General features: G+C 39.9%; 1 protein-coding gene across 2 annotated transcripts in view; it reads right to left on the reverse strand.

The window, feature by feature from the left end:
* The window catches only part of SLC38A5 (solute carrier family 38 member 5), a 776,684-nt gene that overhangs the window by 365,250 nt on the left and 384,775 nt on the right, over window positions 1-26,659 (reverse strand). For both annotated transcript variants that reach the window (XM_044080289.1, XM_044080288.1), the window contains one exon: window positions 14,527-14,619. In XM_044080289.1, the coding sequence (XP_043936224.1) occupies window positions 14,527-14,619 (93 nt within the window). The remainder of the gene's footprint in view (window positions 1-14,526; window positions 14,620-26,659) is intronic.

The following is a 26,659-nucleotide window of genomic DNA, read 5'->3' on the forward strand; positions in this document are numbered from 1 at the left end:
AATTTTCAGAATTTTGAATTGTCAGGCTTATATGTTAAAGTTTGCTCTGACTAATTGTAAAAATATGAGGAATGTTTTATCTGCAGTTTCTTCTTGTGAGGAAAAATCTGCTTTAAATAACTTAGTTTCTTCCATTGCATAGGTCACTACTCATTGTTTGCAGTGTGTATGACTCACTTGATACTTCTTCCAGGGCAATGGCCACTGGTACACTTTTGAGGAGATTTGCATGGCAGCATTCCCAGATCCTTTCAGATGACGTTAAAAATGATATTTTACATTCCTCTTGGATAGAGATATAGTTTTTGGCCCCTCTGCTGCAGAGGTGATAAAAATTTAATGAAAGGAGTAAGTTGATTCATTGATTCTAAGTTTTTCAGCCATTCTTTTCCAAATTTTCTAAGGGATTCTCTAACTCCTCATTCAGTTTTGGCAAAAAAATGAACAGTCTCATTAAAATACACGTAAACAGATATTTAAGAAGAAATAACAAGGGGTTCCAAAAAGAATCCTCGAACATCCCAAAACCAAAGACAGTCCAACAAGTCTGACTTTTCAAGAGATCTTGTGACCCCCTCCCTCTGCCTTTTTCTTCTAGAAATTGCCTCCATTTTTCTGTTTGGTAACAGATAGTTTCAGATTCTGAAGATCATTCATCAAGATTAAAGATGGTAGTGGAAGAAAATTCCTCCGGGGGGGTCATTCCTCATATTCCAGATCAGACTGTTTTGTTTCCACCAGTTCTTCACCACATGTTGTCCCAAGGAGTGATATAACTAGTTCCTCCTTCCTAGGAGAGGAAGCGTTTTTATTCAAGGATGTTTGTCGTACCAAAGAAAGAAATTGCTGGGAGACCAGTTCTGGATATTTTTTTTCCTACACCTATTTGTGATAGTGCCCAAGTTCAAAATGATGTCACTTCACAACCTACTACCTCTTCTTCCTCTTTCAGGTTTCCTGGTAACACTAGATTTAAAAGATGCTTATCATCACATCCTTATTCATCCAGACTTCAGAAGTTTCTTAAGTTTTTCTGTGTCTGGCTCCCATTATCAGTTCTTGTTACAGACAATACCACAGTCATGCAGTACATCAACAAACAGGGAGGAACCAGGTTGTATCCCCTTTGCAGACTAGCCATGTTAGGTTGGAATGTAGCTTCACAGCACAATCTCACTCTACAGGCATCCTACATTTCGTCATAGCAAAATTGTGTGGCATACAGGTTGAGCAGGACCTGGGCAGGCCAACAAAAATGGAAACCAGATCATGGGATCTTCAAAGATTTGATCCATCTGTGGGGAGTTCTTCAAGTAGACCTCTTTACTTCCTCTCTGAACTGTCAACTAGCAAGTTTCTGTTTAGGGACACCATGCAAGAAGTCCTGGAAAACAAATGCGTTTTCTTTTCTTTGGACAGGAATGTTACTGTATGCTTTTCCACCCTTTCCCAAGATCACTGTGGTGACTCTCTTCTGATCCAGGCAACTGTGATTCTCCCTTCTTTTGGAAATGGCCAGGGGTAATTACCTCACAGACTGGACCTATTCACACAAAAACAAGGGTGTTTGATACATCCTGACATCCTTCAACTTCAACTGACTGCCTGGATGGTAAGGTGTTAATTCTGTTTAGGCACTTGTTTTGGAGTTTGGGCAGCATGTACTAATGGTGGCAAAAAAGTTAGCAAATGAAAAAGGTTTTCTAGTTGGTCCCAAAATATAACTAGCACCCATTTAGGGTTAGTTGTGCTCTGGTTTTACAACATTTGTGTGAGTTACTGTCCTATGGCCTTTCTTATTCATCTGTCAATGTTTATCAGTCATTGTCTACCCATGGATCCTCTTCTTTCACTGCAGCCTCATGTCAAAATGTTTTTGAAAGGGGTTTTGCATAAGAGGCCTCCAAGTAAACCAGTGCCCCCCCCCCCCATACAATCTTAATTTTGTGTTAGAAAAGCTAACCACTTGCTTCATTTGAACCAACTAAGCTGGCTGATTTGAGATTCTTAACATGGAAAACAGTTTTACTGACTGCTCTGACCTCTGCAAGAAGGGTATCAGTATCAGAGTTTATAAGCTCTTACAGTGAGTCAGCCCTATCTCACTTCCCACATGTTTCTTTGAGAAACAATCCCCAAAAGTGTAGCTCCACAAGTATGGCAGGTGCAAATGGCCATACCAATCAAACTTCAAAGCAAAAAAGTGGCCAGCACCAAGGTAGTAGAACATATATAATTTTATTCATAAGAATACCATGGCAGCACCATCCAAGGTAATGTGAAAATAATAATACCCAAAAATATCAGATTGGTTTCGGCATAACCTGCCTTCCTCAGTGATAACAGTTAGTGAATCACATTAATGCATTATATACATTTAGTTACAAATATACAAGCCTACTATCAGTCAGTTATAGATGCTCATTTAGACCTGAGGTAAATAACCCCCTAATTTAATTATCCAACCTTTCACCTTTTGGTTAAGTATAGTATGCCAAGCCATCTTATTGGTTCTGTCAGCTTCAATTCTATCAATAATCATGAAATTAAACTGGGCAGATCCATGTTTAATTGTGTCTTTACATAGAGCACTAGAAAGCTTTTTTTCTAATATCACTCACATGCTCAGAAATTTGGATGCATAAGGGTCGAGAGGTTTGTCCTACATAAAAGGCGGAACATGAACAAGTGGCCAAATAAATTAGCCAATCCGTACTGCAATTCCCAAAAAATGTTATATCATATACTGTGGTTGTAGTTCTACTAGTAAACTGCTTGGACTTAAAAATGAACTTGCAAAAAGTGCAATGCCCACAAGGTACACAACCAATCAATCTATCTCCAGTTAATGTTAATTGTTTAGAGAACTCTGAACCTGCCCTGTGTTAGTAATGACTAAAATGGGAACTTAAAGTCCATCCCCTACGAAAGGAGAATAAACATTTTGAGGTGAGAATATCGGACAATTAATTCATTATCAGCACGTAAAATGCTCCAATGCTTATCAATAATGTCTCTTACTACTCCCAAAGGTAGTCACAAATCTAATAGTAGAGGTATCATGCGGATCCTGATCCTTATATTCTAATAAGTTTGATCTATCCTGTTCAGATACCAGTTACAGTACTAGCAGATATAATACTATCACACTGGTATCCCCTATTTTTAAACCTGTGAATCAAATCCTGTTTAAAGTATTCATAAGAGTTATCGGAAGAACAGATACGTCTAATTCTTAAAAATTGGGACTTGGGAATATTCCGGGTGATGTGCAGTGGATGAAAGCTGGTGGCATGAAGCAGGGTATTATATTCCAGATGTTTCTGATATACCTTACTACTGAGAGTATTATCAGCCTCCCTAGTGATGGTGACATCTAAAAAGTTAATTTGTTGGGCATCAAAATTAACTGTAAATTCAATGCCCTACTTGCTGTCATTCAGATACTGAATAAGTTCCTGCAAATAAAGACCATCAGCCCTCCAAACCAGCCAACAATCATCGAAATAATGCCTCCATATATCTATCTCATCTAGGAAGATGTTATGCCTGGTGTCATAAATCAGTTGTTCCTACGAATAACCCATGAATAAGTCCGCATAAATGGGAGCAAAAGATGCTCCCATTGCAGTCCCCTTTACCAGCCAATAACATTCCCCATGAAAATAAAAGATGTTTTTATTCAAAACATGTTCAGCAAGATACACTAACAGTGTATTAAATCCTGGGGAATATATATCCGCCCTATTTAACCAATATTCAAGGGCTTCCAAACCTGTCAATGTGGAATACTGGTATATAGTGCCGTAACATCAAGCATGCGCAATAACCAATCAGGATCCAACTGCATATCTTAGATGATTTTTAGAAAATGAGTTCTTGGTCTGACTAAGTTCAACAGGGGTTTAAGATATTGTGTCAAAAATGCAGATAGAGGCTCAGTGAGAGAGTCTCTGCCTGAGACAATTGGTCTTCTTGGTGGCTTCTGTAAATCTTTGTGTATTTTTGGTGGCAAGTATAGATATTGATGTTTAGGATCAAGCACCGTAAGATGAAACATATCAGATTTATTAATAATACCCTCATCCAGAGCCAACCTAAGAAACCCATCAATTTCTTTCTTAAATCCAAGTGTGGGGTCCAGAGGCATATGTATATAAAACCTGCCATCGGATAATTGCCTCAGCAAAATAAGTTGACCATCCATTACAACCATGGCCCCACCCTCGTCGGCTGGTAAAATAATCAGCTCAGTTTGTTCTTCAAATTGGTTAAAACCTCTTGTTCAGCATGAGAAAGGTTAGACCGTATTATATTAGATTCTCAATTCTTAAAATGCAAATCTTTTAATACGCATTCCTGAAAGATAGACACATGTTTGTGCATGGGCGGTATAAAGGATGACTTGCAAAACTTAAAATCAGTAGATCTTTGAGACCCAGGGTCAGAACCAAAGAACAATCTAAGATTTAATAGCCGACAGAAGTTAATCACATCATTAACCAAAACATCTTCACCAACAAAAAAACCCGGTACAAAACATAAGCCTTTTTTTGGCAATCATATCTCAGCATCGGACAGAGTAGTGGAAGAAATACTGTGTACATTACATGTATCATCTAACGTGGTATTAATAATTGTAGCAGGTTGTCTATGCTGTTTACCTGCCCTATGTTTCCTTCCACTTCTGTGTTTTGTACCCCTAAAGGGTTGTCCAGAATTTGCAAAGAATTTCTTCAGCTTGCAGTTCTTCTCCAGTTTAAACAATCTTGTTTGCTTAATTGCTCCATTTATTGTTTAATTGGTTTGCTAACATGATTTGTTAGGATGCTTTTAAATAGTTTTATTTTAGCATTCGTCTGCAGGATCTGAAGAAGGCACATGCCGAAAGCGCTTATCCTGTTTTTGTTTTATCAGTTATTAAAGTTCTTAGTGTATTTACGTCTATGGTGTAGCGCTCCTTTTTCTTATGTCAATTATGTGGTTTTGGAGAATTCTTCAGTGGTGTTCTCTTGATTTTGCTACAGTTTTGCTTTATTTATCAGAAACATCACACATAGACTGATTCATGGATTCATCAAGCAACTAATGTTTCTCTGATTCAGTAACTAGGAGAGTGGTGATGGATATTACTACAGGCACCACCAACCCTCTTCTGAAGCTTAACTTGGACAGTGCCAAGATTGCAATATCTATTGATTTGAAAGATCATTTGAGATTTGAAGAAACATTCAAAACAGTAGAAAATGCAGCATATCACCTGAAGCATTTACAGTGGCAACGCTTCCATATGGAGGCCTGCCTCCACCATCAGTTGATTCCTCGGGGACTAAGAGTTAAGTGTATGCCTAGTTATGGCAACACTTTTCCGGAGTTGTTGGCCAAATGGCAGGCGGTCAATATTCAAACTAGCTTCAGTTACATGAAGCTGCTTATTGATTTTTTAAGAAGAAAAAATTAGTAAAGTTATAGAGAATAAACAAAAGAAGTTGGAAGCTGTGAAATTGTCTGAGAATAACCTGAGCAGGTTGGAGAACTTGCAAGATAGGCTAGTAGCCTATGAAGCAAGGCTGAAAGAACAGAAGAGCCAAAAACTATTGAGAGATTATAATGATATTAAACAAGGCCATCTTTTTGAATGGCCTAGGGCTACTAGAACCAGTGATAAGAGGATTGTGAGTGGGGCTTCTGAAATAAATCCACAACCTAAGAAGAGAGATGAAACACACAAAGATGCATCAAGTGAATGCAGCTCCAACAGATAATAACAATATGAATGGGAGTGTGTGCATCCAAAAGGATGATATTGAATGTCTGACCGATGATACCTCTGAAGTTCCCATTCAGCAAGCTGTAAATGACTCTAATGTTTCCATCTCCACAGGCAATAATGGACTATCATCTATGTCTACCATGCAGGTAGGAGCAGTACCCAAAAAAGGGTAATCACATCTACCCATAGAGCAGCAGCTCCCTTATTTAATACAGATGAAGGAGTTACGTCCAGGCAGATCTACAAGCAGAGAAAGGAAGAGGAGGAAAGTACTTTGACAAACTCTATAGTTGTTAATATATCCAACTGCAATCTAAAAGAAGAGCACATTACCTTACTTGAGAAAGGGCTAAGTTTTATACCAGCACTACGTTCTCCATTGGATGAGTTTGTGACTGATTTAAAGTGCTTTGGACGCAATGTAACGCTGAAATATATTTTTGGGTCTAACCAAAGGCAAGAGTGTAATTCTGAAAGACAGTTCAGGAAGCCTAGCACATTTGTACAAGTAAGTCCTCCTACAGCTGAGATTTTTATACGTTTATGTGAACAAGAACTAGCCAGAGCTAGATCTAATGGAAAATGTAAACACTATCAGAATTTAACAAAGAAAGAATATGAGGCTCTTAAAGAGCTACAGACTAGAGAAGATTTAACCATTAGACCAGCTGACAAAGGAGGGGCTGTGGTAATGATGAGTACAGATGACTGACTATGTTAAAAGTATGACAGACATACTTAGTGATAGAGAGATGTACTTAAAAATCAAGAAGAAAGATGCTGATATGATGAAACGGAGGATAGATGATGTAATATATGAGATGATTATGAATAGAAGTATAACAAAGGGACTTTATGAATTTTTTACTGCTGAACATCCTGTCATACCTACCATCAATGGACTGCCCAAAATCCACAAAGAGAGCTCCAAACCACCCATGCGTCCCATTGTGGCAGGTCGAAGATGGTCAATGGAACCTCCTTCTATTTTTCTGGAAAGTGAGTTGATGAAGCTATTGAGTGACTATAAGAATATAGTCAAGGATACGGCACAATTTTTACAGCATTTGTCTGAAGCTACAGTCAGTATTCATGATTTTTCCAATTTGTTACTTGTCATTATGGATATTTTAACAGTCTCTTTACATCTATCTCAAATTCATATGGCATTGAAGCTATAAGAGAGCTTTATAGAGAAAGGAAATTGGATTCATATGTTATTTGCAGCCGGTGGAAATGGTACTAGAGAACAACGTGTTTATTTTTGGTAACAACTACTAATGGCAGAGATGGGGGGTAGCAATGCCAATAGTTATGCTAATCTCGTGTTAGCTTGGTGGGAGGAGCTATGGGCAGTAAATAACAACCATCAATGGAAAAAGAATGTTATTCTCTATAACAGATTTGTGGATGACATCATGATCTTATGGGCTGGAAATGAGGAAGAAGTCCTTGAATTTGTTTATTTCTTAACAGAGACCACTATGTTCCTAAGATTTGATGTCAAGATGTCTAGAGAAGAGATTGAGTTTCTGGATGTTAAGATCTTATCAGATCCCATCAAAGGGATCGATACAATGTTGTATCAGAAACCCATGTGGAGAAACCACATGGTGCATTTTTCCAGTACGTAACGTAGGCACATCTTCTGTAATGTGGATGATAACCAAATCACCAGTGTTATCTAGATTATGCACCCAAGATGAGATTTTCTTGAAGAAAATAACAGATTGCTACAAGGTTTCAAGGACCGTGGTTACAGGTCAGTTAGAGAAGATTTAACAACAGAATCTATGAGAGGGTTGCAAGCAACAAAGGTAGACCCTACTACTCACAACAGGCAGCCCATGGAAGGAGAAGAGGAAAGACCAATAATGAAATAATTTATACTAGCACAGAGGAAGGAACAGTAAGGTTCAATATTATGTATAGTACTGATCATTCCACAGTTTGTGAAACTATTAAGACATTTTGGCCTATTTTGACATCTGATAATAGGCTGAAAGAAATAGTAGGGGTTAGACCTTGCTTTACTTTTAAGAACAAGAAAAATCTAAGGAGGCTGCTATGTAATAGTAACCATGGTCCACTGATGTGTGACAAAGCGAAAATGAATGAGTATAGACGTTTTGGCACTCAGAAATATGGTTGTTGTAAAATTTGCTCTGTTATCAATACTAGCAATAATCCCTTAACAGAAAGAAAATATCAGTTCTTTGGGAATGCTAATTGCAACAGCAAGAACCAAAAACAGGAACGGTGGCAAGTATGCAGTCATCAATGGGTGGTTCCTGGGTTTAGTAAGCTAGCACTAGGGAGACTGAGTCTACAGTAGTTTCCCATATAGGGTGGATTATTTACGCCTATTTTTGAGCACTGAATGTGATATCTACCCTTTTTTCATTCTGAACTGACAATTTTATGTAAGTATAAATAATTTTTACTTTTCTAGTTATTCTTGTCTTTGTTGGAAATGATGTTCTTGTGAGGTATGTTTGCTGTCCATGTTTAAGCTGATTTAAAGGGATTATGTGCTGTTGTTTGAGAATGAGTTGTTTGCTTAATTGCTCCATTTATTGTTTAATTGGTTTGCCAACATGATTTGTTAGGATGCTTTTAAATAGTTTTATTTTAGCATTAGTCTGCAAGATCTGAAGAAGGCACATGCCGAAAGTGCTTATCCTGTTTTTGTTTTATCTGTTATTAAAGTTCTTAGTGTGTTTACATCTATGGTGTAGCGCTCCTTTTTCTTACTTCAATTTTGCAGTTTAAACAATCCACACACCATTCAAGATTGTTGGATGCAGAAATACCCAACTGATCTGCCAATAAGTTTGGGTATGAATGGATGATAGACACCTGTAGATGGAGGCCCATCTGGGAAGCTATGTCCCAAGCTATTACTGCAGTCTGCAGAGCTGGTACAAATTAGTATCTTCTCTCACTTGTTTATGATAAATATTACTATGGCATTGTCTGTAACTGCATTCAGTGGCTTTGGTTGACAGACTGTCTTGAAAAATGACAAGGCCAGAAGCACTGGCATCATCTTGTTCAAGCTAGTATTCTACACTTCATGCAGTTTTAGGTGAATGGTATGGGACCACAAGCTAGGTCTGACGTATCATGATCAGGGTTTGTGTACTGTCTGAGATTACTAAGGACAGCCCTTGGTTGCTCAGTGCCAGATGAGATCCCAATCTGGGTTCCATCCTGACAGAGGGGATCACAGGCAATGTCAGTCCAAAAGATTGTTATGCTGTTACCATAAATTTGTGAGACCCAACTACTTGTAGCCTAGAGCTTTCAGGAATGTCCAATCTGCCAGAGCCATTCTCAGACTCAAACTGGAAAAAGGCTGCCTCAGCTGAATGGCTTTGCTCCTATATAAGAAGTGTTCGCCTAATTGTGTAAACATGCAGGTTCCAAGGAAAAAAACATTTGACATCTGTAATGTTTGGCTTAATTTGGGTATATTGATTAGGCAGTGCAAAGAATACTCCAGACACATTTGCATCTCTCCCTCGATAATAGACTGGATGAAATGGATGTCCAGATATGGTAAATACTGATTCAATGGGTTCTGATGTCCGCAAATAGTAGTGCCAATTATCAGAAACATGTGGAAAGATCAAATGGCAAGAGGGTGAACTGAAAAGACTCCTTGCCTGCCTTGAATTTCAGAGGTTACTTGTACTTCATGATGATCAGCATTGCCTTTGGTAAAAGAAGTGTCAGAAGTGCCTCCAAGGTTAACATCTTTAATTGGGGTAACTTTCAGAAAATTGCTTAGTGTGACTAGTTCTAGGATGGGTCTCTTAAAGCCATTTCTTTTTGGGGACTAAAAACAATGTGAAATAAAATCACTTTCCATGCTCTTCAATAGGGACCTTTTCTTTAGCTCCACATTGTAAAATTGAACAAATATTCTAAGTGTCAGATGTATTTGATCTAGAGTGATAGGAGGCATTCCTATGAAGAGAGGGAAGGCTTTGAACTTTATTTTGTAATCTGTAGAAGAAATGTCCCTTACCCAGCTGTCTATACCTAGATGGAATCAGTTTGTTTTGGTGTAGGAAAGACTTCCTCTCAAAACATGTTCCAAAAGGAGTGTGGAAAAGTACAAGGAGTACTGTACATTACCATCTTATGAGAAAGGAGATTTACTTTTCTTTGCACTACCTTGCTACTTGCCCTTGCCTGCGCCACCTTTCCAGGCCTGCTTCTTTCCAATTGCCCTCTTTTATCTAACTTGATCAGCCTTAGATTGCTTTTGTAAAAGGCTTATCATTTTGTTAGGTTTTACTGTATTTTGACATAGAAAGGTGAAGTAGTTACTTGACTGTCTCCATGATAACCCCTTTCTCTTCCAGCTTCCTGAAAATTTCTAGAAATGGGGGCAAAAAAAAAACAAAACAAATTCTTGCCTAAGGATTGCCCAACAACTACCTCTTAATGTCATGTAGTGTACACAGAATTGCCAGTATGTCAACATCTTACTGTTAGTATTGCTTACTCCTACTACAAACATGAATTGCATTTTAGCCACATTTAATGGCGGACTTTCCTGCCATGAAGGCCATCTGGGTCAATCTATGTGTTTTGTCCATCAGGGCCTCATCAGGACTCTTTCTTGCCATGTCCTGTATTTCTGAAGCTATATTTGAAATTTAGACCTTTTTCTCAAAATACACTTTGTTTATATTATCATCACACACTGTTTTCGGTCCCTTTGCACCATTTAGGAATACCACTGTCATGTCCCCTACGGAGCTGCTGTAAAGATAGGTACATCCCTGCCAAGGAGGTATATGTATTGATTATGTGACTAAAATCTCATATGAGATCCATTTAAATGTTCCTGCATCAGATTTAATTTTTCCCAGAAGGAAATATCATCTGGAGAGGGGGCTGATTGTACAACTTTCTTATCACAAATGTTGTAGTCCAAAAGGGAAGAGATCAATATACAATAAATCTGGTAATGCTTGTCAAGGTCTGAGTCCAAGAAATCTGGAAGAGAATATCCCATTTGCCTTTTTTCTGGAGTTTCCACTCCCACAGCTGAAAGCTGGGCCACCTGACTGGACTAATTCTAGATCGGGCAGTCATACATATCTCTGAGAATGTCTTGAAATCAAAAGGGACAGACACTGGGGTATGTTTCAGTATGGTGTGTCTCTCAGTCTTAGGTGTTTGCCATTGAAGAATTTGAGGAGGAGGAAGCAGTCCCACACAGAAAGGAATGTGTTGAGACAACTGGATAACCAGTGGGCCATCTAGAGCGTTTTGCACAAAAATAAAACAATTTCTTGGTGACAGAATCCTTCTAAGGTTGCAGCTGAAATTTGCAAAGAGCCGATGTCTGTCACAGACAGCTCATGACCAGCATCCAGCCCAGAGGTTTCTCATGCTTCAGTAGCAGCCTGGCAAGTAGGGTAGTTCAAAAATCTGCTGCCTGCCTCCAAAGAGGCAAAGGGAAGTGGGGGGATTTAAAATCAGGTTGTGGGATGGGAGATCACAGGATCATACGTTCAGAGGTACTTACGAGGTTACAAATTCATAAGGATCTTCGGAAGCATAGCCATATATTCCCATGAAGTTTTTAGCCCTTACATTTTAAATATGAATAACCATATTGCCCCTATCCATGAGGGACAAAGGTGCTAAATGAGGAGTGAATTTGTGGTTACACATCCATTTGTAAAGATTACATGTGAATAGTGTTAGAGAAGTACTTTGCTTTATGTGGAAAGGAACATAATTCCAGAGAAGTTAATTCTCTGTAATAGATATCTATCCCTCCAACATGTTCTACTTAAGTTGCAAAAGAGATTTAGATCTCTTGAACAGGTGTTTATATCCCCACTGGACTTGCAAGTGTGCATTAGATAAACAGGATTGGGTCTGTTGAGACTGTCTGCGCAAGGCAGAGACTGCCCTTCAGTAGCCTGTATGACAGAGAAGAGGACAAGATTTTGAGATGGTCTGTATACTTGCACAAAACACAAACTGGAAAGCAACTACAACAAAATTAGAAAATTCATCTGCAGCCTCCCAAACCACTCCAACCACTGCATGGTTCTCAAGACCCTCAACTGGCTTGAACTTCCTCAAGACATTACCATCTCCCAGCTACTCACAGCACACAGAATACTTCACCATCCACTTAAAACACTTTTGCTGTCAAATCTCATCCAATGGCATGTACCAAATAGAATGCTAAGATCCTCAGAATGTAAACTAACTGCTGCTAATAAATTTAATAATTATAACAGGGACTCGCTCTTCTCTGCCACCATCTCCAAGGCATGGAATAAATTTCCAAACCACATTAGGCTTTTAAATAACCTGCAACAATTCAAATCTGCCCTAAAATATTACCTGACAACTAATAAACTATGTTACTGTACCACAACTACAATCTGAAGTATTTAATCCTAACTGTGTCTGCAATGGATGCTATACAAGTGTATTAATATGGTATTTTTGATTTTACTCAGAATATTTTGAAAACATGTATTTCCTTAATTTAGTATGCTTTGTAAATAATGTTTGATGACTGTTTGCTTTGAGATGCTTTGCAAATGTTTCTTGGTGATTTTTCTTTTTGAATTGTCAAAAAATGTATTTCTGTCATTGTTTTGCAGCTTTTCTCCCAGGGCCTCCACAGGAAATGGGCATTTCAGTCCCCAGATGGGCTTTCCAAGTAAACAAAAGCAAATAAATAAATGAAAAGTGACTTGTTTAAGGTCACACAGTAGGCAAATAAATGTTACGGGAATCAAACCAAAGTACAGCTTACAGCCTTACACCCCTGTGCCAATTAGCAAAGCAACTGATACCCTTAGTCCTTAGTCCTCAATTGGACTGGAAGGGGCATTTATGACCTCTTGCTGTCTGCCCATTGATTCTTTGACTATCACATTTTACATTTTTCCACTTTACAATAGCTGCAGTCTTTTTAGGAGAAATTCTGTGCTTATGGTACTCAGTCAAGAATTATTCTGCCATGGGTAGGTGGCTGTGGGCAGCAGCACAGACTCTACATGGTGCCCAATGGCGGGAAGAGTTGTAAAAAGACCAACCGCTTTGGGCATCTATTGTGGTGCGCAGCATCCTCAAGATAGGAGAACACGGATCACAAACTGTGCGCCGTGGCAGGGCTAGCCACACGAAGGTGTAAAATATGGCTCTAGGTGATTCGGTCATGTTGACTGTCGCCAAAAAAATGGGCATGGGTAGTTACCGGTGATAAGTGGGTTGAGGACCCGGCCTACACTCTGACCCACGCCAGGGACCCATGCTAACGGTGGGAGGGGTATATGTGCCCCTATTGGCCAGTGTGTGCCTGCCATAAAAGCCCAGCAGCCCTGGGTCAATAGGCTACTGGCTGGCCGGTGTCTAGTTGCCCAGCCTGGGTTACCTGGGATAGCTCTGTTGAGTGAAAGCTGGACATAAAACCAACCAACCTGCCAAACATGAACTGAGAATTGCTATGCTTAATGTAGGTTCACTGACAGGATGCAGCTTAGAAGTGGATGACATGTATGGAGGAGGCTGGACATCCTATGTATCCAAGAAATGAGATGGAAGGGCAGTGCAACAAAGCCACTTGGCTTGGGATCCAGACTCTACTACTCAGGTGGTGGACAGGCTAGAAATGGTGTAGGAATTGTGGTGAGACAGAGGCTTCAGAAGTCAGTGAGGGATATCATCAGAATTAATGACAGAAGAGCAGAAGCCAAAGTAGCTCCAATTGCAGAAAAGATCAAAGATAACAGATTATGATGGTATGGGCACATGTGTAGAAAAGCAGAAGACAATCTGGTCAGGGAGATTTGGGACAGACAGGAAGAAGATAAGAGGAAGCGAGGGCATCCAGCAAAGAGGTGGATGGATTGTGTGAAAGAAGATCTGTGACAGTCAGGCATGAGTGTTGAAGAAGGCAGGAGAGTGGCACTGAATTGAGAGAGTTGGCGACAGTTAATACAACACCTCGACCCCATGTAAATGGGAAAAAGGGGGATGATGATGATGATGATGAGGTAGGTGGCTGAAACTTGCATCAGTGCCAACAGCTTCTTGTGCTCAGAAAAGACCCAAAGATTCCAGGTTAGGTTAAAACATGTATTTTTATGCAAGGTAACACAGTGCTGTCATCTGGAGATTTGGTGGTTCTCCCTCCAGACAGAAAAGACACTGCAAATCATAAAGTGGAATCTGTCTTTTGCAGGCAAATGTGCTGGTTAATGCTTTCAAGGGACATCATGAATCTCAGAAATATCAGTCCATAAACAAAATTACACTTATAACAATTTAAAAAAATTAAGTGATAAGTTTCCAAATGCAGTGTACTTCTTACCTAGAAGTGACCTGGATGGAGCTAATGGGCAGGCATATGAATAAAAAGATCACTTCTTTTGGCAAAATGGCATGACCTGCTCCCTGTTTGATGTGCATCAAGATCTAGGCATGTTTAAAAGCTCAGGAAGTTAGGCATAATATCTGTCTCTGGCTAGTTACCATGGTTAATGAATCAAATTGCAGAAGTGATTCTTACTAAGAACATGTAGAGTTAAATGTGAAACCAACTCAGTTATCAAAAAAGATACACTTCTTTCTGGGACTGATTGTTTAAACATGTACATGTAATGCTGCACAATACAGAATGTTGATTGAAACTATATACTTCTTTCCATGAATACTTCTATTGCTCCATTCCATCCACACTTTTAACTGCATGGTCTCACCTCCAATATTGTGCATGGAGATGATAAGGGCAGCGACCACCTTCCCTGGATGACCAAAGGCTCTCATTCCAAGCTGCTCATAGGCACGGATACCTGGACAAGTAAAAATGAAGAGCCAGTGAGAATCAAAATGTTTCCACATTTCACGAAAAACAGTCATTTAAACATAAAAATATCAGCATTTAAAAACTTGGGTTGGACTGGTCTATTCTCAAAGTTCAAAGAGGGCAAAATTAATCTCTCACCTCCACTGCAATGGAGATTTTGACAGCAGTTTGAACCTGGATATTGGTATTATTTTTTTCTATTCTGGTACAGCTTAATTTTATGATTGAGTTACCTTGAATTCAAGCTACTGACTATCTGAGAAAGTTAACAGTACTGGTAAGACAGGGTCTATTTCAAAGGATCGAATGGATAAATTGTCGAAACCAATATGGTTGAAACAATTCATTCCATCAACAAAAAACAAAAAACAATGTAATAAATGACAAAGATAATGCTTTTGAAGGGGGGGGCAAGCCCCCTGCACCCCCCACACCCCCTGCTAATTATATATACCAACTTGGAGACAATACAGTGAGGAAAAGGGCAAATTCCCTGATGTCCATTGTACCATGTTCTTAGTCAGAATGGTTTGTCAGACTGAATTGTCAACCATATGGTCTCAACCATATAGGTTTCAACAATTTGTCTGTTTGCTCCTTTAAAGTAGACCTCTGTAAGATTACTGGGTTTGTGTTAAGTCAGAGCACTAGAAACCATAAGCTTAACAGTCAGTGAGGCCTGAATACTCAGACAATTTTAACAGTATAACAAAACTTAATTTGGCATTGTTGCTCTCCATACATACCCAACAGAACCTCAGGCTGACATGTCAACACATTTTTTCTCTCTCTCTCTTTCTTTCAGTTAGCCAAACCACAACCTTTATATTGTACTAACAGCACACAGCCATCCAAACATTTTAACCAAATATCTCACTCTCTTAGTAGTCCTTGCATTTATTATTACACATCACCTCACTGTGAACTGGACATTATTGCAAATTCACATTTTCTGTTAACCAAAACATCTATCTCACAAAGATTGCTTGTTTAGAAAAGCTAACAAATTTCAAACTATGACTGCTTGCTTTCCTACTTTGGATTTATATTATCTCCCAACACATCTCTTATGTTGTGATTCATTTTCTCCTTAAGTGTGAGAGCAGTCTCTTGAGTTGTTACACTGACTCTGATGTAGTTTTATGGCAGGCCATATCCTGGTTTAACATTTCAGGCACAGGTACACAGACACACAGACACACAGACACACAGACACAGACACAGACACACAGACACAGACACACAGACACACACACACACACACACACACACACACACACACACACACACACTGTGAATACAGTGTCTGTCTCTAAAATGTAGCTGTCATACTAAGCACCACAGCTGTAAATGTTCTTTCTGCACTGGCATTTTTTCAAGTGTTATTTTTAGCCAATAAGAAAGAAATTATATAATGTTAGGTAGTCTGATCTCACCTTCATTTTTATATATGGGTTTGGAGCCAATCCTCGGCTCCGGAACTCAGCTGATTTACAAGCTGGAAGACTTCTGGTTGGCTCGTGGCTGAGCAGGTATCCCATGGTGCACCAGTACAATCCCCAGATCTCGTTTACTGCATCAACAAGTTTGGTTGTGCTTCTCTTGGCTCTGGTTAAGTTTTTTTTTTTTTTTTTCAAAATTCTTTATATTCAATGCTTTATTGTATATGTAGTGTTGCTAATAGATTAGGCAGTTGTATTGACTGCCCTTTGTGAGTGCAACTTAGTTTTCTAGTTGTTATTGGTATCCTGTGTGCCAGTTAGTTTAGGCGCCATTGCGCATTGTTTGATATTAGGCAGAGTTTTTGGCGGTTTTCTGTTTTTAGTCAACAGGGGGTCCTGTTGTCTTGTCTGTTGTTATTCTAATTATTTTTGGTCACCTTTGGCAGTTGGCTTTGCTATTTTGACATTGTTTGTTTTGGCGGTGTTCCGCTTGTGAAATTACTAGGATTGCAAGTATACTACCTGTTTTTCTTTAGGAATATAGAAATTTATTGTGTATTTTATGGTTTCTCTTGTGTGCATGGGCTTTCCTTCTGGTCTGTTTAAGTTAGAAGATCTATTTTCACTACACCAGGCTAGGACAGTTTAAGTTAGAGGACCTAGTCCTCGTGTAACTCTTTTAGCTAGCTTTCTCTACACCGGGCTAGGCCCGTTTAAGTTAGAGGACCTAGTCCTTGTGCAACTCCTTCTTAGGGCTAGGCCTGTTTTAGTTAGAGGACCTAGTCCTCCTTCTTTTTCTCCTTTTCAATCTCTCTGGGTTGTGTGTGTATGTAATATGTCCAAGGAAAGTAAGGAGCATAAACCCTCGGGGTTCAAAAAGTGCATGAAATGCTCCCAAAAGATGTCCTTAACGGATGGCCACAGTAGCTGTGTTTACTGCCTAGGGACCATCCACTTACAGGAGTCGTGTTTGTTCTGCCATGCTTTCTCTCCTAGAGTGTTACAGGAGAGAAAGAACAAACTCATACTCTAGGGTCTCTTGAAACCATGCTTTGAGGAAGCACTATCCAGTTCTTCGGCTTCCTCTAAGTATGGGAAATCAAAATCCTCAAAAAGGCCTTCTCTGGCACTGGCTGGTATTTCGGAGCCACCTCCTAAACAGTCGAAACAATCCAAATCTGCCTCCTTGACTTCTCAGCCTTCAGAGCTGAAGGAGAGCATCATGGTGGTGTCAGAGTCAGTTACAGGTGTTTCAGAACTGATCTCTGAACCTATTGATACAGCAGTTGACACTGCTACTCGGAGCCGGTCTGTAAACTCCCTACCGGTTTCCGTAACAATTAAGTCTCCAGTGCCCCCCAGGTCAAGATCCCCAACTATGTCTTTCAGGTCTTCCAGGAACCTTTCAGAAGGAGATGTGGAAAGGGTAGTGCTGAGAGTCCTGAAGTCGTCTGCCTTACCAAAATTATTGTTGGCTCCAACCCAGTCAGCTCTAGAACCACTTGTCCCAGCTTTGCCCTTGTCTGCTATTCCTCCTCCGAGCCATACTGGCCTTTCGGAGCCGGAGTGCTTGGTGCCAACGGAGGAAATGCCGGCTCCAACTCACCTTGTTGCTGCCTTTGAGCCGGGTTTGGCTCCGACATGCTCGGTGCTGTCCGTCATATCCGGGGGCCAAAGCTTTCCTGTCAGCACCAGCAGGGAGGGTTGGAATCGATCTTCTTCAGTTCTGAGCCGTCCCCTTAGTGCTTCAGCCAGGGTGAGCTTGGACCCTGCATCTATCTCGGAGCCGACAGCTCTGGCACCGACGTGCATCTCTTCAGAGCAGGGGAGGTCTTTGGAGTTGGAGACGTCAGCGTTTGAGATGATGAGGAGTGTGCTGTCTCATTCTCCAGCCCCTACCAGTGGCACCAGCACTCTTCCCCTGAGAGCACCCACTTCAGTCTCAACCCCTACTCTCTCTGGAGACAGCAGAGACCTGCAGCCTCAGGAGCCATTGGCAGGTGGCCCCCACTCTTCTGAGGCTTCCCTGGAATATCCTTCCGAGGAGCCTCCCCAGAAGAGGTTATGTAAGAGGAAACATATTGACTCCCAGGATGAGTCTTTGACATCGGACACTGACCTCGAGGAGTCAAAAGGGCCCCCCCCAAGACATCCACTGATGATGTCTCCTTTGTGGACATTTTAGAGATCCTTAGGCAGAGGTGCAACTGGAAAGACCAAGTCCTATGCACGAGGGAATGCACGGTCCAAACCAAGTAGAAAGCACCAAATAGACCAGCAAAGCAGCAAGGAGTTCCAATATATTTATTTTAGTACTTAAACAGACTAGTTTCGGCAAACAGCCTTCTTCAGTGTAAGACAGTACAGTCAAGTTCCTTTTACTCATCAATTTAAATACATAGCATGAGCCAATAAAAAATTGAGCTCATGAATATTAATGAAATTGAAAACAAATTTTTAACTTAGTATTTTTGACAATCAAATATACAGTGGGTAACATATGTGAAAAAGTCAATCCTGAACAGAGTAGATGACAACCCTAAATAGATGTATACAGATAATTTAACATGTTGTTAGTACAGTATAACATATATCTGTATAGCCATATAAATATATATTTTTCAGGCACCAAATATTAAACATGGATTCATTACCACTAGTGGTAATGCATATTACATGTATTGAATTAGCCCAGACTAGCTGTGTCAGAATGGGTGCTATTAGGCAGATTGGGTGATCGACATATCCTGAGTATATAGCTATCACCAACAAAAGTGAAAATAAAACATAAAGAGTAAAAATAAAACAAAACAAAAAGCACAAAAACATAACATCCAAAACTGAAAATGGAAAAATGGATTGGGGTAATCTCATGTGACATGTATAAGTATATAGAAGAAAACATATATAGTTGCTAGTCAAAACCAGCATATACTGAGTAAATACTGTTCCTACAAACACTGAGATTTTCCACATAACAGTTACCTATATTATATACATAAACCAAGCCCATACCATAGTTAGTGCTACAAAAAGGCCCATATGGCTCAGTGTCCTAAACTCAGATCCATACCGAACCAAAGTATATTTGTGTTCATTGCTCACATATATAAACCAGATTGTTTCTAAAGATCAATGTGACCCAAGGCTTAGTATCAGATTGGTCAACATTGTTGTTACAAGATAACCATATTCTCCTATAAGTGATCATTTAGTCCCGGATGAAATAAACCCCCCAATGTAGTGATCCAATATTTCTCTTTTGATCCAATAACCCATGCCAACCTTGTTTATTTGTTCTGTCTCCAGAAATCGATCAATAACAATGAAACTAAACTTGGCCTGAGGATGTTTCGCGTACTGTATGTTGATAAAGGGCACTAGTCTCCTTATGGTTTTATATCACTCCGATGTTCATTCATTCTGGATCTAAGAGCTCTAGAGGTTTGTCCTACATAGAATGCCCCACAATAACAGGAGGCAAGGTACACCACCCAATCGCTGCAATTACCAAAGATCTTAATATCAAATATTCTACTGGTATTACGACTGGAGAACTCCTTTGATTTAGGCATATGTGGGCAGGATCCACAATGACCACAGGAAATGAACCAATAAGTTCATCACCATGAAGTGTCAGTTGTTTATAGATAGTACCCCACTTGCCATGTGTTTGAAATGTGACAAGTAGGAGCCTAGGGTTTTACCACGTTTGTATGAAAAAGACATCGTGGTCCCAAAATACTGCAGCTTGTCATTAGCCAGTAGAATATTCCAATGTTTATTGATAATGTTTCTGATCATATTGATATTTCTGCCATAAGTTGTGATAAATCTGACACATGTACTACGAGAAGATTGATTTTTGTTCTTAATCTGGTATTGTAATAAATCATCCCTCTCTACACTATTAGCTCTACTCTGGGCAGACACAATATCAAATCTATCATAACCCCTATTGGTAAACCTCTGACTGAGATCCCTGCTGGCCACTTGATATTCCTCTATGTTTGAACTAAGATAAATTGAGATATCGGAATACTTCTGATGGTGTGGGATGTAAACTTGATGCATGTAACAAGGTGTTATATTACTTGAAAACTTTGGTGGACAAAGTATGATCTGGGTTCCTGTAAATAGTGACGTCCAAAATTGATGGAGTTTCTGTCATCGTCACGAAAATTCCAGTCCCCAAACATTGTCATTAAGATACTCAACAAATTCCTGCAAGTAACCCACATCAGCCCGCCACACCAGCCAGCAGTCGTCCAGGTAACGTCTCCAAATGTCCATTTCCACCTGAAAGATGTTGTGTGATATATCATATATCATGTATTCTTCGACATAGGCCATGAAAAGGTCAGCATATATTAAGGATGCTCCATAGCTGTTCCTTGTAGCCAATAACATTGGCCTTGGAAATACAGAACATTCTTGTTTAGAACATGCTCAGACATACATATCAAAAGGGTGTTAAACCCAGGTGCATATAAATTGGCCCTTTCCAACCAATATTGGATAGATTGCAAACCCGCCCAGTGGGGTATACTTGTATATAGTGATTTTACATCCAATGTGCATAAATACCATTCGGGTTCCAATTGGGTCTCCTGATTAACTGCAAAAATTGTGTGGTGTCCTGCAACCTAGATCTTATATGTCCCAAAAGTGGTTTAAGATATTTAGTAAGGAAGGCCGATAAGGGTTCAGTCAGTGAGCCTATTCCAGAGACTATTGGTCTACCAGGTGGTTTGGTTAGAGACTTGTGAATTTTGGGTAAAAGATACAATATCTGTTTAGAAGGTTCAGAAACCATAAGTGAATCCAAACATTTCTTGTTTATAATACCCTCCTCACAGGCTAACCGCAAAAGGAGTCAATCTCATCCTTAAACACAGTTGGGTCTATAGACATGTGCATGTAACACTTAGCATCAGACAGTTGGGTTAACCCTTCTTGGACATAATCCTAGTATTCCAAACCACAACTGCACCTTATCAGCAGGGACAATAGCTATATCTTTATTGTTACATAAGTTGTCCAAAGCTATCCTATGATCCGGAGTTAAGTTGCTAGCTAGGATAATATGTCCCATATTCTCAAAGTGAATATCCTCAAAATAGTGTCCATAAAAATGGAAGCGTGTTTGTTCATAGGAGGTTGGAATGAAGACTTGCCAAGCGAAAGTCCTCAGATGGTTCTGACTTGTTATCATCAAAAACAATCTTAGATTTAAAGTCCGCAAAAAGCCTGTAAATCCTGTACTATGTGATATTCCTGACTGAAAAAGAGGAATATAGTTAAGACCCTTGTTCAAAAGAGCAATCTGTTCATTTGTTAGTATAGCTTTAGATAGATTCAACACATTCTGGGTGGGCTCTGGCATAACTCCTATTTCAGGAAGTTGTCCAAAGTCCTTGGAAGGAGACCTGAGTAATTGGTCTTTCTGTGCTTTCTGCCCCGGTGTCCTTACCCTCTCTAACGGAGAAATTTTATTTGTTTCATTCCTGTTTGGTGAGACCCTCTCCTGACCCCTCACAATCCGTGGTGAGGATTCTTCACCAGGCGTGCTAAATGAGCTGTCCCCTTCTTCTTCAGAATTGGCGAGGTCTCTTTTTGGTGCGACTGGGCCCTGTCCTAACCTGATTTGTGTCCACAAATCTAACTGATCTGCTGAAATCAAATGGTTTGCCCTGTTGGTAATCTGAGAAGTCACGATGAAACTTCTTAATTTTCCGTTCCTTCAAAGTTTTTTCATGCTCCGTCAATTCTAGGGACAGTTTTTTAATATTATCCTGATATTTCAAAGAGGATTCAAACTTTTGAACCTCAGAGCATATATTTTTGATTTCAAGTATATTGGAATCTACTGTCCTTTCATAATATTGTAACAAAATGTTCACAAATGTCATGGATCCCGTCTGAAGAGCCTCCTGCCAATCTTGGTTTAGTTTGTCATCTGGTCTTCCACTAGAGGTTGAGTGGTCCCCTGGGAGCCATGTTTTGAATAACTTAAGATGCCAAATGTTTGATCTGAGGGTTTTGAATGCTTTGGTAATTGAATGAAAAAACATGTCACAATCTACCAAAGAAGTCTGAGCCGAATTGACCGGATCATTGCTTGGCAAATTCTCAATACCAAATACACCTATATCTTGCCGATCAGCACATAATCCAGACAGAATATTATTCAGATCCATGTTGTGAATGGTATTTTGTATATGCTACTATTAATAATTGGTGGAGCACAAAAAAGCAACAAAAATATGCAATATTTCAACCAAATTGGTAGAACAATAGTCGAAAGACCCAGTGGCACCAAAATTCAAGATAGTTAAACGCCAATCCAAAATTTAAGAGTCACAAGGGTAGGCAGAAAGCATTGATTAAACAGAAAAACAATCCAAGGACTAATGAATCACTATGGGAGGCAAAACACAATGAATAGCACAGAAAAGTAAATTACAGTATTCAATATAAGGCTGTTAACTTGTATTCTCAGTTAAAGCATCCAGACCTAAGAATGGTTAAATGTTAGACACTCCAATGGTTAAGTCACGATTCGATTAATCGCTGATGGATACCCCACTGAACCAAACTAACAAATATGAGTAACGGCTAATACTAGTCGTTAAGTTCAAGTATTAGGACCCACTCAACAAATATATTAGATCAATAAGCAAATGATCAAAACACTGGATCCACTAGGGGAACCATAAAACTCAATTCACCATGAAAGGATTTTCTGTGTATATAATGAACAACTGTTTGATAGTAATAAAAACAAATATGGACCTCTCTAAAGGTCAGATTGGAATGGTCTAATTAAGTAATATTCTTTTAATCGAACAATACCCTACTCACAGCTGGATAAATCCTCTAATCACTGTACAAAATATTGTTGATTGTGTTATCAACCATATAAAATATTCATCCGATTAGCACAAAAAACAATTGGTAGGAATGGTCCAAGTTTTAATTGTGATTGGGGGACCGAGCAGTGGCCCGTTTCTAAGAAGGCAACTAAACTGGTAACCTACAACGAATTGCAAATATAGTTACCGTAAATGCTAATACATGTTAGTACAACAACAAAGACAATATTTCCGTTTGTTATATTGCACACTTTTCTGGAACTATAATCCCAGACACTCAGAATATAACATAATATAATCAAATCTCAACAGTTGTTGTCCCTCTTGGACTCATACACCAGCGTATTTGTAATTATAACTCAACACAATTATACATGCAGCCTGTGTTAGTAAGTTAAACTCTCTAAAATTGTGTCCCATATTGAATATATATAGTATAATAGAGTCCAAATTCCCATTATACTGAAATATATTATAATAATATAACAAGTATAGTCACAACTATTCAAATATATTGTGTTCACGATACTCAGTACCTATAACCAACTGGTATATTGGGGAGGGATATCATGCATAGTCGTATAACTATTTTAAATATACCAATATATTGGGGTCTAAGACATTGTATAAGTTGAACCCAGCATGACTCAGTTCTTAGTCTAATTGACACACATAACCTGATACCCCTACACAAGTTAGCCAACACTTCTGAAAGCCAAAAGGCTAAATATTTCCATTAGTTATCAGTATACTTGATTTGGAGGTACAGTTTTCAAACTGTCTGAGCACACACAGAGGTGAACCAAGTATAACTTGGATACTGACTGTAGTAGGACCAGACACATGTAGTAGTATCATGCACCATAAACTAGTATGCACAATCATATAACATAGGCAGAGTAGTTATCTCAATTATAAGCCAAGGGTGTGCAAACATATATTATCCAAAACCAATGGTTGTTTGTATATAATATTTGCCGTGGCTAATATGAAACCACAACTTCAATCCTAGTACCTACTTAGTTCCAAACACTCTATATTAATATTTGTACCAACTGGTTATTTCAAGTTGCACAAAGGAAACTACAGTGATTCCAATAGTTGCCCATTACTTACAGAAACTGAAAACATTCTGATGTTAATGTCCCGCTATTCAATAGTTAGAGGAGTCCCAAGTCCTGGTCCTAAAACCATAAATTGTTGTCGCGTTTCAAGAGTATATACATATAAATGTAAAACAGCACTAAAGTTCCGTAGTAGTTCACACCCCCGACAGAATTCTTAGGCCTAGTTAATATATTACAACCTCACTCACCCTAGAGCGTAACAGGTGTAGTAATAATACCTTCAAAAGACATAGGCCCAAATTGAAAAAATGTGTGAAAAACCAAATGTTATTCAAATACACGTTTGATAAATCCCTGAGTTTCAAAACATACAAATATACACAACTGCCGAAGCATTTAGTTGCTTCACGACCAAGTATCAATTGAACACTCTAGACACTACCAGGAACCACAAATAAACCAGCGGCAGTATTGCCAGTAATAAAATAGAATAAACACAAAATGTCCATATCACATTTGGCCCTGTTGGTTGTACGGACCCCAAAGGTTCATAGTAGAAAAATCCTTCTGATGAGGAGTCGGTGTACCTGACAGCTTTCGGGTCTCAAACTTCTGCTTCTTTGGTGTCCCCACCTTTTGACAAACTGATGGATGTAGTTAGTTGAAAGGTGTGGGATACTCCTGACACCGTGGAGCCAGTCACCAGGAGACCAAATAAGTTCTTGTCTGCCCCTTCTGGTAAAGAGTTTTTGTCCAAGGGCGTTCCCGTAGATGCCATGGTGGTGGCGGCAGCCACGAAGAAAGAGTTAGCGGAGACCTCTTCATCTGTTCATCCACCAAACAAGGAGTCTCGACAGATGGAAAGATTTGGGAAGCATATTTTTAGTTCAGCAGCCTTTACCCTTTGATTGCTGAACTACCTCATGCACTTCACGAGGTTGCAGAGGGATCTCCTCAAGGAGTTAGGAGATTCCATGCAAGGTGCGTGTACTGAGGGAGTTCCTGACAAGATTTCTACTCAGTTTTTCACCTTAAATTCTGTGGTTAACTCCTCCATGTGACGCCATGCAGATGAAGTGAGTAGAGCAGCGGGTTCCAGAGTTGCCTTGAGGCGCCACTCCTGGATGCGCTTATGTAATTTTGCAGAACCGTTCAAGTCTACTTTCACCAATGCCCCAATTGATGGTTCCTCATTGTTTGGCTCCAAGGTGAAGGATACACTCACTCGGTATGAGCAAGAAGGAAAGACACTTTAGGATACACTCACTCGGTATGAGCAAGAAGGAAAGACACTTTCTGCCGTGGGAGTGCATTTTACTGTCCCTTCCAGACCATACCTCAAGGGTCAAAGAGGCGGTAAAATGAGGTTCAAGAAGTCCAAGAGGGTCTTTCCTGACACACAGGGTGAATCCTTCTTCAGAGGCAGAGGAGGAGGAAATGGCAGACATTGCCCTAGAGGCAGGGGTGGTCCGCAATACCAACAAGGCCGTGATTCCTTTTCGAGGACGGCCTTATCAGCACTCCTGATGTGGAGCCCAACTGCGCATCTCTGGGGCCGGTCGGCGGCCGCATTTCTTTGTACCAAGAAGCCTGGCTAAATATCACCAAAGACAAGTGGGTACAAAGAGTTGTTACCAGAGGCTATAACATACCCTTTTCCCTATCACCGTTTGTTCCCAAAAGGATCCCAGATGTACCACCCAATCACAGGGATCAGGCAACTGTGGAGATCAACAAGTTGCTTGTAAAAAGAGTCATCCAGCCTGTCCCAGCAGACCAGATAGGATCTGGAACTTACTCCAGGTTCTTTTTAGTTCCAAAACGAACCGGAGATTGGAGGTCAATATTGGACCTCAGTAGATTGAACAAATCAGTGAAGAAGAACAAGTTTCGGATGGTAACACTGCAGTCTATAATCCCGTTGTTAGGGAAAGACTTTTGGATGTGCTCTTTGGATCTTCAGGATGCCTGCTACCACATAAAAATGGACAAGGCTTCCAGAAGCCATCTACACTTCTGGCTGGAAGCCAGTCACTATCAGTTTTGTGCTCTGCCCTTTGGTCTCACCACAGCCTCCAAGGTGTTCACCAAATGCATGGCAGTAGTGACAGCTCACCCGAGATGTCAGGGATTCCAGGTGTTTCTGTATTTGGAAGACAGGCTCCTGACCACCCCCACCAGGCATCTACTCCTCCAAAACAGGGATGTCATGATTCAACTTTGTCCTCAGTTAGGGATCTCCATAAATTGGAAAAAAATCTGCATTATTGCCCTCTCGATCTGTGATTTTTATAGGCGTAGAGGTAGACACAGTGAACATGACAGCTCGTCTCCTCACCAAAAGGGCACAGAAATTAATCTCCCAAGTTCAGCGTTTTCTCCCGTTGCGAAAAGTCAAAGCAAAGTGGGTTCTTCAGCTCCTCAGGACTATGGCTTCCACAATTCTATCGGTGCCATTAGCCCGGTTGCAAATGAGAATTCTCCAGTGGCTTCTGTCTTCCCAGTGGTCTTTCCAATCTCTCCCACTGAGTCATCCTATCCTGCTGATGGAATCATGCAAGAAGGACCTTCTTTGGTGGATAGCTCCCAATCAACTGATCATGGGTGCTCCCTTTGTTCTGGCCCAACCCATTGCCACTGTG

The sequence above is a fragment of the Protopterus annectens genome, chromosome 8.part0 (assembly GCF_019279795.1).
Source record: "Protopterus annectens isolate FY-2018-M chromosome 8.part0, PAN1.0, whole genome shotgun sequence".
NCBI classification, from domain to species: domain Eukaryota; kingdom Metazoa; phylum Chordata; order Ceratodontiformes; family Protopteridae; genus Protopterus; species Protopterus annectens.